The sequence below is a fragment of the Crassostrea angulata genome, chromosome 4, assembly GCF_025612915.1.
Source record: "Crassostrea angulata isolate pt1a10 chromosome 4, ASM2561291v2, whole genome shotgun sequence".
In the NCBI taxonomy this organism is placed as follows: Eukaryota; Metazoa; Mollusca; class Bivalvia; order Ostreida; family Ostreidae; genus Magallana; species Magallana angulata.
In genome coordinates, this window is record NC_069114.1 from 18,765,725 (window position 1) to 18,779,413 (window position 13,689).

The 13,689-nt window shown below is 30.5% G+C and overlaps 1 protein-coding gene across 1 annotated transcript in view; it reads right to left on the bottom strand.

Annotated features, from left to right (window-relative positions):
• Positions 1-13,689, bottom strand: part of LOC128179829 (uncharacterized) — a 41,454-nt gene that overhangs the window by 2,522 nt on the left and 25,243 nt on the right. The window contains exons 5-8 of the mRNA XM_052847482.1: positions 10,822-10,948; positions 10,541-10,650; positions 4,505-4,637; positions 4,173-4,276 (exon numbers count right to left, since the gene is read on the bottom strand). Coding sequence (XP_052703442.1) covers positions 4,173-4,276; positions 4,505-4,637; positions 10,541-10,650; positions 10,822-10,948 — 474 coding nt within the window. The remainder of the gene's footprint in view (positions 1-4,172; positions 4,277-4,504; positions 4,638-10,540; positions 10,651-10,821; positions 10,949-13,689) is intronic.

Genomic DNA, 13,689 nt, shown 5'->3' on the forward strand with positions numbered 1-13,689 from the left:
AAAGACATGTTACTTGTATATGATAAAAAAAAATGATAAAAGCGATTTGAAACATCAACATGTTTATACTGTACAAAAGGTTTGGATCGAAATTTAGTGTTCCAAATTAAAATGAAATTAAGAAAAAAGAGGAACGCTATCAAAATTTAAATACATTACCTTATTTACAAATGAAAAAACTTCTGATATATTGCGCGTAAACATGATCCAATTGAAACATATTTTTTACATGTATCTATTTATATTTTCTTCAGTGTGGTAAGAAGTATAACTTTACAACACATTTAGGCCTATATTATTCTATAAAACTACTCACTGTCACCATAGCCGATGCATCAATTTCAGCCCAGACATGAAGGACAAGTTCTGATAGAAATGACAATAAAACCAAACTGGACGCAGAAAACATTTTGTAAAAAGTACACCTACAAACAGAATATCAGTCGTATTTATATATAACAAAAAGGCACGTGATTTAATTAATCACCGGAAATTGATGATAATTATATGTGCTAACTATGCAAAATTCAATGGGAAAATTGAAAGAAGATCATGAAGAATCCAAAGAACTTACAATGAAATCTGGAAGAACCATTTCATGCTTGTTGTAAAGGTTAAGGTGATATCATTGATATTCCACACATGGCTATTTGGCATATATTGTGTTGGATAATTTGCATATTTAATAAGGACTTCAACCTTGATCTACTTTATTATCTTATTTACGAATACGATAATATGCAGTCATAAAAATTCATCATTATTTGCTTCGTAAATCTATAGTACACTTGTCCAAAAAATAATCATTTTTTTGGAAGGAAGGGGGGGGGGGGGGTGATGGTATGGCAGGCGAAAAAGTATTCTTAATGAGTTTTCAAGGCAGAAGTACAGTTACAGCAAATTTGTTTTCAAATTATCATAGAACATATTTTACAACGTGTAAACAATCAGAAGTCAATGTACGTATATCAATAATGTTTATTTTCAAATATACGAATCGCTTGATCTTGTTTTTATATATTTATTTTTTCATTAAACACTCTATTGCATTCTCATTCTAATTGACTTCATTGATTTTTATTATAATTATAGTTCAGTTCGTTCAATATAATTCATGAACTTTTTTGATCGATTTTTATTTCTGAATCAGTTTAGTTTCTTGAGAATGTATGAACTATTTTTTACAATGACCTTGATTTGAGCAACTGATATTCATTTGATAAAATACCTGCATTTTGTTTAAAACAAATAAATCATAACCTTTCTAATTTATAGTCTGTAGGTGAAAAATCGACGACCCCATGTCTAAAAAACAGAATCACTACATTGTAATTAACTACATGTCCCATTTGAATTTAAGAAAACATTAAATCATAGATAGAACTTTCTGTTTTTTCAAATTTCATATTATTATTCTTTCAAATACATCAATCTGCATATCACACACACTAGTAAACAATTCAGAAATGTTTCTTTAAAGCTATACAGGTGGTCCTTTGTTCAAATGTTTTTTAAAGGTACCAATAAGATGCACATCATCAATAAATATATTGCCTTATTAGGATGCAGAAAAGGAATGCCATATTTATTTATTTTTAACAAAGAGTGACACCCATCGCTTGTTCTCGGTTTGAACTTGAAAATGGTTCCATATCCTTTGATTTTTGTGAACTCTTAACAAAGCATTTATAAACAAATTATGGGGAAATTTGTCTAATTCTTTGTGATCAAATAAAAGAAAATTCACTAACAAATATCTCCATTTTGTGAGAATTTTACATTCAATGTCATCTCAACAACCAAGGTATGTAAATTGAATGTTTATTTTTTCTTACTACATCCAATCTAATTGTAAACATAATAATTGTAGCCCAAAAACTGCAAAGATGTTCAAAGAGAGCTGGCGGTTTCTGACCATCTATTGTAAATTAGATCATAAATTATGATAATTTACTAAAATCGAATAGATTTGTATGAAAAGTTTGAAAAAGATATTGAAAATACAAATCTTAAAAGATTTTGAGTTTTTTCGTCTTTCACCATTTTTACCTTTTAGGAGGCCAGCTTTAGTTTTTTTGCGCATGTTTTTGCGCATTCTGAGAAACAGTGTATTCAAACCTTTAAGTAAATTGTCCCGATACCATTTATTGAATTAACCACAATAAACAAGATACAGATAAAAATATTTAGATTTTTTTTCAAAGGAAAATTTATTTTCTAAACGATTGTTCGGTTAATTTGTTTGTTAGATTGAGCTTTTATGAAGTAAGGATAAAATGAAACTTTGTATGTTATCATAAATAACATTAAAGAAAAAAAATAAAAAGTACACGTCTTAGAATTTTACACACAGAACAAAGCTATTTTCATGACTTTTTAGTTTAAATTTTGAATGAGTAACAGTCTACATTTCTAATTTTTCAAATATACATGTAATAGTAAAATTTGTGGCATTTTGATATTTAAAGATGACCCCCACTAAAACCCACCAGACGGTAGAATTTAGTATACTTTTTTTAACATATACGGTAGAAAATCACATTACTAATGAATCACACATGTTACAAATTGGGAAATCGCTACTGTTTGTATTTTTAATCTGCTTTGAAGTGTGGAAACTGACAATTTCTTATACATTCCTATAGTAGATGTACCTGTATTTTATGAAAAAACAAAACAAAATGTAGACTAGAGTTTTTCCAAATTACATGTGTTTAAAAGTTAAAAAAAATTGCTAGGCTATTGCAGTTTTGACGCGAAAAACCTAATTCGGCCGTCATAATATTTTTTGACCAAAAGTACCATATTTAAAATTTTGAGGCAAATATAATGGGTAATTTGTTAACACACAGCCTCCACAAACCATTCCAGTATTCAAATGTGTACTACTCAAACGTATTATTACATATCCAATCATTTTGTCATGAAAAAGTATTAAACGAATTAAGAATCTTCTTTTTTAATTGCAAATCATTACATTACATTACACTTCGTAATCTTTTGAGCTGTGTGCCACTACGTCTGGAAAATAAAATTCAAAACAAGTTTCAAATCTTAGAATTTTTAAATTTATAACAGTGTCTTGATAAATAGAATAGCGATATAATTAAAAACAGTTTTTTAACTTACATCAACAATATCTTTATTGGCACAGATTGTTGTTACAGGTATAACCTGATGGACATTGACTGCATGTTGCTCCACTGACGTAAGGTCTAGCACCATTAAAGTTACCACTTTAAAACAAAACAAAACAACAATCAAAAGAATTCATTAATCAATTAACATCTATCTATCCATCTATCTATCTATCTATCTATCTTCCTGATCTTTATTATTTCAATGTTTATTATGAATATATGATCACTAAATTGCACGATTTGATAGCCTAAGGGCATACATAAAATTCAGCCAAAGCTAGTGTATGCACAAACAAGTGTCTTTAAACAAGGTTCTCGTTTTTAATGTTGCACAAAAAAACCGCCTACCTTTCGCCATAATTACACACGTAGTAGTAACCTGATGACCAGGTAGTCCCTCCTGGCAATTCCAATGGGCTACAGGACGCCACAGCACAACCCACATACTCGGTCTCCGCCCACACAACCTTGTGATAGAAATTAACACGAGGTAAGCTGTTATACGCATGAAATATATATATATATATATATATATATATATATATATATATATATATATATATATATATATATATATATATATATATATATATATATATATATATATATATATATATATATATCTTGATATTATATACTACAGTTACTATTGGCATTCTCGCTATGTACTGTTTTCGCCAGTGCATGTATTGTTAGGTAATTTTATGTAAATAGTTTTATAAATATATAATAATATAAAATATACATAATTTATTGTTAGGTCAATTTTTTTAAATAAAATTTTATGCATTGATAAAGTGATGAACAACTGCTCTAGCGAGAAATGAATTAAGGCCAGTAAATTCTATTTAAGTAAAAAAAATTCAAACGAAACGCCAGGTGGATTGATGTTTGACGTTAGCTTTACTCTGACGTAGGAAACATTCTTTATACACACATAATTTTTTAGCCAATCAGAAATCGCCTTACAAGTGTTAAATTATACATTATTATTAATTTATTATTATTATTATTATTATCAAATCTGCCTACCTGAGTATAATGACCACAAACGAACGAGCAAGTGTTAGCACCGTAATTGTAGTAAAACTTTTCATCGTCCCAATCATTAACTGCCGTTGAAGGTGAGACCTGAGCTGTTAAACATACGTAAAGCACAGAATATAGTACAAAAATATTATAATACTTTTACAGCTATTAAACTAATTTAAATGCATACAATGAAAGCAGGAACCACTGTAGTGGCAGGATTCACAAACTTCACATCTTCTCATTGTTTTAAGCTTTATTAAAAAATGTGCAAATTGTAATTCAAAAATAATTATTATATACAAAATTCAAATATATCCAATCGTATAACGTACCAGTATTCATATAAATGTTTTCGCCAACTGTTTGAAAACTCGGAGCTTGTTGGTGTCGAAATTGGTTGTGGACTGTTGCATTACATTTGTTGGCATAGTTCTGAGCTACAGTGGCCAGCTCAGCGCTCCATTTCTAGTAGAAATAAATTTTCGCATTATTCTGATTCAGTTATTTGTGAAATAATGGCTTAGTACATAATAATAAACATCAACGAGCCTTTAAAATGCAATGCTTATTCATAAAATACGTCCGAATCTAAAATGCTACGAAGTTCGTTATACAAAGTGCACGATATAAGCACTCGACTGTCTTAAATATCTGTTACAATTGTTAAGATAGCAACAGGTTAAAATCTAATATTGTTACTCTTACCAGTTCCTTCATATTGGCGGCAGTAGGGCTTACAATTCGTCGCTTTGCATTATGGGCCTGTGATTTATAAAAGAAACCAAATGCTATATTGCATTATAATGGAGTACATCACATGTAAATTGTAGCATTTAAAAACAAATATAACGAACAGTAATGTTACTTCTGTAACGAATAATTACGAATAACATAAGAACATTCGCAAAATATACCGAGCTAAAACTTACATCTAGAAATCCCTGTTCAAACTGCGTCAAAGCTGAGGCATAGGAACACACGTAAAGAGGAAGCAGTAGCACCAAAAATGGCGACTTCATTGTGATTCAGCTGCGATTCTTTATTTAAAAGAATTGCAAGTGATTGCATCGAATTTTGCAAGTGCTGTATATATAATAAATTACGATCGATGCCAACAAGCTGTCTATTGTTAACTTTGCACTTTCCAAGAAAGAAGGGGGGATACAAAATCAGTTAATGCATTTGAACCCATTATCAGATTTCTCAATCTACATTGAAATTACTTTTTTCACAAACAGGATGTTTCAAAACAAATTTAGTTTATTTACCAAAAGTCAAATTATTGATCAATACTTTTTCAATTAAGATAACATTATATATATTAAGTATTAAAGGACATTCAATCGGAAGCGCAAAAAATATCATTCTAGTATATAGTACTTTAATTAACCATATATCCATTCGCAAGAGAGAGAGCATGTAATGGGTATAAACTTGTTCCTGTCAACCACATTGTTCAACATAAATGAATAAACCAAAACACAATGTCGTATAATGTACATTGCTTAAAGCAATAAGAGAGCTCAATGTAATATTGTCATTCATATATTCAAATGAGTCCGAGTTTATTAACAAAAGGAAAAACTGCATTGAAGCTCTTCTATTCAATTTTCAGCGTGTATCAACAATGTTTTGAATGAAAACAAATTAAAATGTAAATTAAAAAACTTAATTAATGACAAGTATTTAAAAAAAAGATCAAAACATGAAAACTTGTCATAGGAGGACCCACTATCCCCAGAATTATTATTTGTAAAACAAAATGTTTGTAATGTTACTTTGTTAATAAAGTTTGAAATGAAAAGTTGATTTAAAATGCAAAATATAAAGCAATTATGTTGAGAATTTTTTCTTTTACCCGATTGAATATTTAATATTACATGAAGGATTAAGCAAATAAACAAAGAAACTAAAAATGCTGTTTTTTAATTTGCACTTGATAATTTAATTTAATATTTTATTGAATTAGCTACGTGCATATTATTATTAACTCACGCGACCAAAATAGACTATCGGAAACACATGACTATCGAAACCCATGACGGCACGATATTTATAATAACTCCTACAAAACCTGGAAAAATTAATCCCAGGAGGTGACGTGTCCATTTAAGCTGCATGGTCCGATTTTTAGCTATTTCAATATAAAATAATTTTCAATACAAACAAATTATCTTAGAAAGTTATAAACTTTCGCCTTTTTACACCAGCAGAATCGGTCTCGTTTCAAAGTAAGAAATATTCAAAATAAATAAAAATAATTTCTTTATGGGCATACAAAAAAACCCACCCCAAACCAAAATGCATCATGGGAATGTTTAGGAAAGAGAACCGTTTGGTTTCGTCCCGCGAATGTTTGGGTTTATTCAATCTGTATATTATGCATTGATTGTAAACTAAACAAACTTAAGAAAAAATAGTAAACAAAATGTACATAGGATTAATTTTGATTTGCAAGAATATAACTCATATGTAGACTCTATTAAAACGATGCCAAAGTCGTAATACAAACATCCCCGCCTCGACGTCAGGTGCGAATTTTAATATAAGGCGAACTAACGCGGTATCCTTTTTTATGTAGTTTGTTTTGTAAGAAATATTTTGTACATCATTTTACACTAAGTAAGCAGCAAACCAAAGAAATCCCCTGACAGTTATAGACCAATAGCTTTAAATATTCCCAAGTTTTCTAAAGGTTTTCGAACACTGTTACTTCTAAGAATTACACTAATGTATGTAACTACCGATTTCCCAAACCTATATCAGCGCTGATTTCAGCCACGCCATCCTTTAATTTACACGAAACCATTTTTCAAAATATATAACTTTGCAGTCATTTTCCTATGTAACCCACAGAAAGCATTCGAAACAGTCAGGAGGCAAGGCCTAGACCTAACATACAAGTTACATCGTCTTGGATGTTTAAGACGTCTGTGGACTCTTATTGATGACCTACCAATACCTCATGTTCTAGCTGGATCTGCTGTAGTTAACCAACACTTTTCTATTTCCAGTATCACTGGTTCTAACCCTACTGTTGTGAACGATACATCCTGCATAGATTAATCTCCTGCAGCAATTCATTTCATTTCATCCATTCTCACTATAGCATTAAATACTCCTTAAAAGGACATGGCCACGATTTTAGTCAACAATTTATTTTCCGTTTTAAATGTTTACTATGTTTCAGTTAAGCATTTTTAATAGTCAACCAAAAATTTGAGTGTAATTCAAGTGAAAAAAAATTCCTGTGTAAGACCAAAAATGAATGTAATAAACTTTAGGAACTATTTATTATGGGAGTCCCATACCACCTTAAGCATGAATAAATAGTTCCTAAAGTTTATTACGTTCATTTTTGGTCTTACACAGGAATTTTTTTTTCACTTGAATTACACTTCAATGTTGTGTCGTATTGTTTATCGGAATAAACAATAAAATAATGTGTAATTATATAAGTAGTTTCTTTCCCCAATACTGTAACCTAACAGCGTATCGCAGTGGGTTAGAGGGTTTACTACGAATCTGAAGGTCATGAGTTCGAATCCCGCTAGATGTTTTTACAATTTTTATCTCTCCAAATATTTTTAAAAACTATTTTTTGTTATATATTGTAAAATTTGAAAATTCTAAATCGGTGAGAGTATTTCAATTATAATGTACTCTATTCCACATTAATATCGACAGATGTCCCATGCCTCCTTAAAACGTATTAATTAAAACAGTGAAATCAGCTTGAAAAAACTTTTACCACTATATAGAACCAATGTAAACAAAAACAGGGCACGATCCTTGTTTACATGACAAAGAATTTGAGCTCTGTGTTGTGCTTATATTTTACGACTGACCTTCAAATTATGATTGTTCATGAGAAATGCATTTCTAAATCATTAAAAACACTAAAAATGAAATTTGTCAAAAATCGCGCCCATGCCCATTTAAATTGGAGATTCAAGTAAATTAGTCAATAGATTGCATGTGGACAATAAATATGTGGCATGGTTAAATTATTATCTCGCTTGTCGACATAATTAAGTTGCATGTTGTCGTAGTTATGTTACATTTTGCGTCAGTCTATGATGTCAGATACGGAAGTTAGAGATTTTAGCCATAAAAACCAGATTTCCTTAAAATAATAAAATATTGCATACCAACATGATTATCTTGCATGTAGATATATTCATCTTGCATGTTGACATAACTTTTCTTGATTATTTCATATTTTCTCTTGCATACAGGGGGAAGAAATATGTCACCATAGATTATGGCCCAAAGCATATTTTAAATTTTGAGGCAACAATGCCAGCCTCCACAAACCAGTACAGTATTCATTCATATACGAGGGTTGTCCCAAAATAATGTAAACAGGACACATAATTTATAATCTGTTCACTGCAATTTCATTAGACTTCTGTGTTTTCTTCAATGACCCTTTAGCAAACAATGCTGAAAAGTTCAAATCTGTACTTTATTTATTTCTCGAGAAAATGAATAATTAGTAACAACAAGTTTTGTCAGGCGGCGCAATGTGCGACGTCGAAAATTTCCAGTTTTACGTTGTTGCTAAACCCTCCACATCGTTCGTTTTATTTCAGAAAATGTCTTAGAAAAAATATTATCTTGGAACATGTACTCTGCGTGAACATTCAATATATATTTCTAGTTTTGTTTTGTTTTTTAATATTTTCTAAGTACAAACGATCTGTCGGCTCCAAACTCGCCCTGTATTACTTGTTGTCTAACGTCCGTCTTACCGAAATGTGTCGTTCAACATTTTGACGTCCATTGATATCGTTCGGGGTTTCTTTTTTCCACTTATTGTCATCATACTTGTTCAAATATTTTCAATGATGTTTCACTACTTATTCACAAAACGCATTTCTCATCGATTTTGTTAATTTCATTTACTTCCAAAGCCGCTTGGGATTTATTTCATGGTCTTTACAATATTGTATCAGTTACTGCTGCGCCGCCTCAAACGCCGACAACGTCATTTTATTACGAGTTAACTTTTCAACTTGTCACAAAACGCGCTATAAAATATTTAAAAGTTTTGTTATAGCCAAAACATTTTCTGAGTAAATGAAAGAATTATTATCAAATATCAGTGTATGTTTTATTTGAATTTTTTCATTCGAAAAGTACTTTTCCGCCCAATTTTCAATTCATTATGTTGATTTCAACTTTTTGTTTTTGACATTGCGCCGCATGTCGAATTTCTGATCTAACATGCTTTCATTTCACTAATTTAATCTCAAACAATATTCAATTTCTAAACATTATTTGAATGCAATTTTCTTGAACCCTATGTGGCACAAATTTCATCTTCCTTTGGCTTCGATTAAATGAATAACGCCACTTGTCTACGCTATTTTGGGACAACCCTCGTACTTATTAATCGTCATGAAAACACAGAATAACTAATAAAGAATTCATGATCGAATCTTCTATCTTTATTGTAAATGATCACAGAAACATTCTATAATCTTTTTAAGCCACCAGATCTGAAAAACAAAATCAAAAACAAATCTAAATTAGAAAATTTCTAATCTATACAAAAATATATTGTGTTTTATATAGAGAATAACAATACAAAAATAAATAAATCCTTTGACTTACATCAGTAACCTAACCTATTGACACAGATTGTTGTTACAGGAATATCCTGATGGACATTGACATGTTCCACTGACGTATGGTTTAACACCAAGTGTGTTTCCACTTCAAATAAAACAAAAACAAGAATCCATCAATCAGCTTATATATATGCATAAATATATATATATATATATATATATATATATATATATATATATATATATATATATATATATATATATATATATATATATATATATATAGATTGTTACAGGAACATATGGATATTTGCAAGCGTTTAATTTGTATCAAATAATTGAAGAAATGATTGAATCATTGGGCTTATATGCATGTAAATTTTGCCACCTTCACCCGTCCTGAGTGCATGCAAAGGAAAGTTCTTTAAACAAAGCTCTCGCCTACCTTTCTCCATAATTACACACATAGTGATAAGCTGATGGATGTATAAATCCATCCAATGGGTTACAGAACGCTACAGCACAACCAACGTACTCAGTCTCCGCCCACACAACCTTGTGATTGAAATTAACAAATGCAGTTGTAAATCTACACAGACAATGTTTGTAGTTTTGCAATTTCAATTTACCAGAAGCTTTTATAGATGTATACATAATTATGTTTTGAGTTACATGTATGCAGTTAAAAAAGGTATGTTTCACCACTTGAAATTGTAAAAAGTGAACTAAAAACACTTATCTATATAGCTGTTGATTGTTAAAACATGCATGTTAATTTCCAAATCTGCATACCTGAGTATAATGACCACAAAATTTTGAGGGAGAGCAGGTGTTAGAACCATAATTGTAGTAATTTTTTTCGTTGTCCCAAGAATCTACTGCCGTTGAAGGCGAGACCTGTGCTGTTAAACAGAGAATATACCATAAAGCATGTTTAACATCTAGAAGACTAATAAGAATATATAGCGGTAAAATGAAAGCGTGAACTTCAGAAGGTGACAAGTACTATTAACTTCATCCCTGTCATTGAAAAGTATTGAAAAATTAGGCCTAGATTTATTCGTATCACATACCAGTATTCCAGTAAAGATTTTCGCCAACTTCTTGAAAACTTGCTTGTTGATTTCGATATGGGTTGTGCTCTGTTGTACACTTGTTGGCATAGTTCTGAGCTACAATGGCCAGCTCGGCGCTCCATTTCTGGTGAAAAAAGTGTTTACATTATTCTGCTTTAGTTATTTGTGCAATAATGTCTTGATATTGTTTAAACATAAAAATAAATTTTAAAAATTGCATTTTTAACCTTTAATATGCAATGCTTTTTTCATAAATGAAAGGACGTCTAAATCTAAAAATAAATAATGTTAGTTATACAAAGTGCAAGGTATAGACAACTGAGTGCCATTGACAATCTGTTTTATTTGTTGACATAGCGACTGTCTTAAATAATCAAAGTACTGAAGTACTGAAAGCCGGGCTCTTTTGGCGTGTCTTTATGCAAAAATACTAAAAATGATTACACTTACCAGTTCTTTCATATTGGCGGCTGATGGGTTTACAATTCGTCGCTTTGCGTTATGAGCCTATGGTTTATTTTTTCAAAATAAAATGCTATTATAATGGAGAACATAATATGTATAATTTAGCATTTAAAATAAATGTAGCAAATAGTTATCTCTGTTGCTAATAAGGTAAGAACACTTGTAAAATATAACCAAGATAAAACTTACATCCAGAAATCCTTGTTCAAACTGCGTCAAAGCTGATGCATAGGAACACACGTAAAGAGCAAGCAGTAGCATCAAACATGGCGACTTCATTGTGATTCAGCTGCGATTCTTTCTTTAAAAGAATTGAAAGTGATTATTTCGTAGTTTGCAAATGCTATATATATAGTAAAATTACAATCGATACCAACCATCTGTTTTTTTGCTGTTGTTAACTTTGCACTTTCAAACAAATAAATTTACAAAAATCAGTTAATACATTTGAACTTCTTATCAGATTTTCCCAGGTACACTATCATTACTTGTTGTAACAAACAGGATGTTTCAAAATAAATTTGGTTAATTTACCAGAAGTCAGCAAATTATTTATCAATATTTTTCAATTAAGATAAGATTATGTAAGTATTTGAGGAAAAAAATCGTAAGCCTAAATAATATAATATTATGTAGTACTTTAACGTTATATCCGTTCCCAGAAGATGACAAAAGTTGGGTGTAAAATCATTACTATATTTGAAAAAAAAAATATCTGTACTGTTGCTGTTTTTTTAGTTGGAAATTAAACTTGGCTGTAAAATGAAATATAGAGCAATTATGTTGAGGATTTTCTTATTTTGATTGGATATTTATTGTTTTTGTTTAAAAAAGATTAAAACTATTAAACAAAGTAATTGCACATACTACTAAATACTTAAATTGCAAATCACATTTATATTCAACCTTCTTTGAAATTATCCACTTGTAGAATATAACTTACTTCACTCCCAATTATTGTTGACTGTAACTTTTTCCTAGCTCAGTCATTTCTTGCATTATTCTATGATATTCTGTGAACAGGCAAGAATGACATTGTAACGACAGCAAAAAGGAAACTTGAATGACTATTCATGTAACTTATATTACTAGTTAATTTATTCTGAATTGTCATCTTTTCAAATATCTCTGAAAGTTCATTAAGGCCCGGCCTTAATCCAAGTAAGATAATGAACTTTAAAAATAAAATTAAAAGTTTTATTGTCACTAAAGAACTATCACTTTTAATTGCATTGCAATATGGGGATGAGGCTTCTGATCCAACGCCATCTATATTCAACAAAAATAGTCTGATGACTTGATCTCTAATAATAGAACGGAAAATGTATAGCAGCTGCGCATGCAGAATCGATGTTAAGGCAAAATAATTACAACTATACTGCAGCAGCACATCAAAAATTCCAAATGAAAGTAAATAAAAATTCGTTTATGTTGACGTAGACTAAGACTTCATTTTTTGGTTCCATTTATGTCTTCATACCTTTTTTTGTTTGTCACATAATCTGGTGTACATATGTTACATTAAAGATTTAAAATTCAAAGGATATAAAACTATATATAAAAATCTAAATTGTTATAGTTTTATATTTTTTAAATTTTAAAACTTAAATGTAACACATTGCAGTTATTATAACATTTCAAAAACGGAAATCTCGGTAATCATTTATTCCACACATTTTCTCTGTACCATATTACCGATATGACAACTGTTATGTTTAGCGTGATCTGTCCCTTTCATGGCGGTAGCGTTTTTTGATCGAACACCCTAAATAATGTAATTGATTGGCAATACAAGTACGGACGGTGGATGTTATCGATATAAGTTAATTATTTACATAGTTTATACCGCGGCTGTAGAATAGAATCGAACAATTCGTACACTGGCTTGAACCAAACTGCTGATGTGACTTACATGAGTTTTGTGTTCGTGATATGAGCTCACTTAGAAATTTTGCAAAGTTTTTTAGATACCATACTTCACTCTACTATACTTCGTCCAAGGGCTGAATAATATATCATCACAAGTATACTGAATATTTTGTGTCAAAATGTGCCATAAAGACTCAAACAAAAGAGGTTTTGTTGAACTTTCTCTTGATATGTCAAAGTCATTCAGTGAGGTTGTTCAATCGTCAAAAAAATCCAGAGATGGCCCAATCTCTGACCAGTTACCAGCTATACCCACACAAACATCAACTCCAGAATATGACAGGACTGACAACCCTACATTTGTTGTAACAGACCCACTTACTATGTGTGATGATGACATACAGCGTATTGCTGTAATGTTATAGCTGTAATGTCGTTACTGAGCGCTGAACTAGCAACAATAAGTACTAAAATTCAAGACATTCTAAAAGCTTAAGTTCACAAAGTCACTGGAGGAAAACGTTAAGGCTT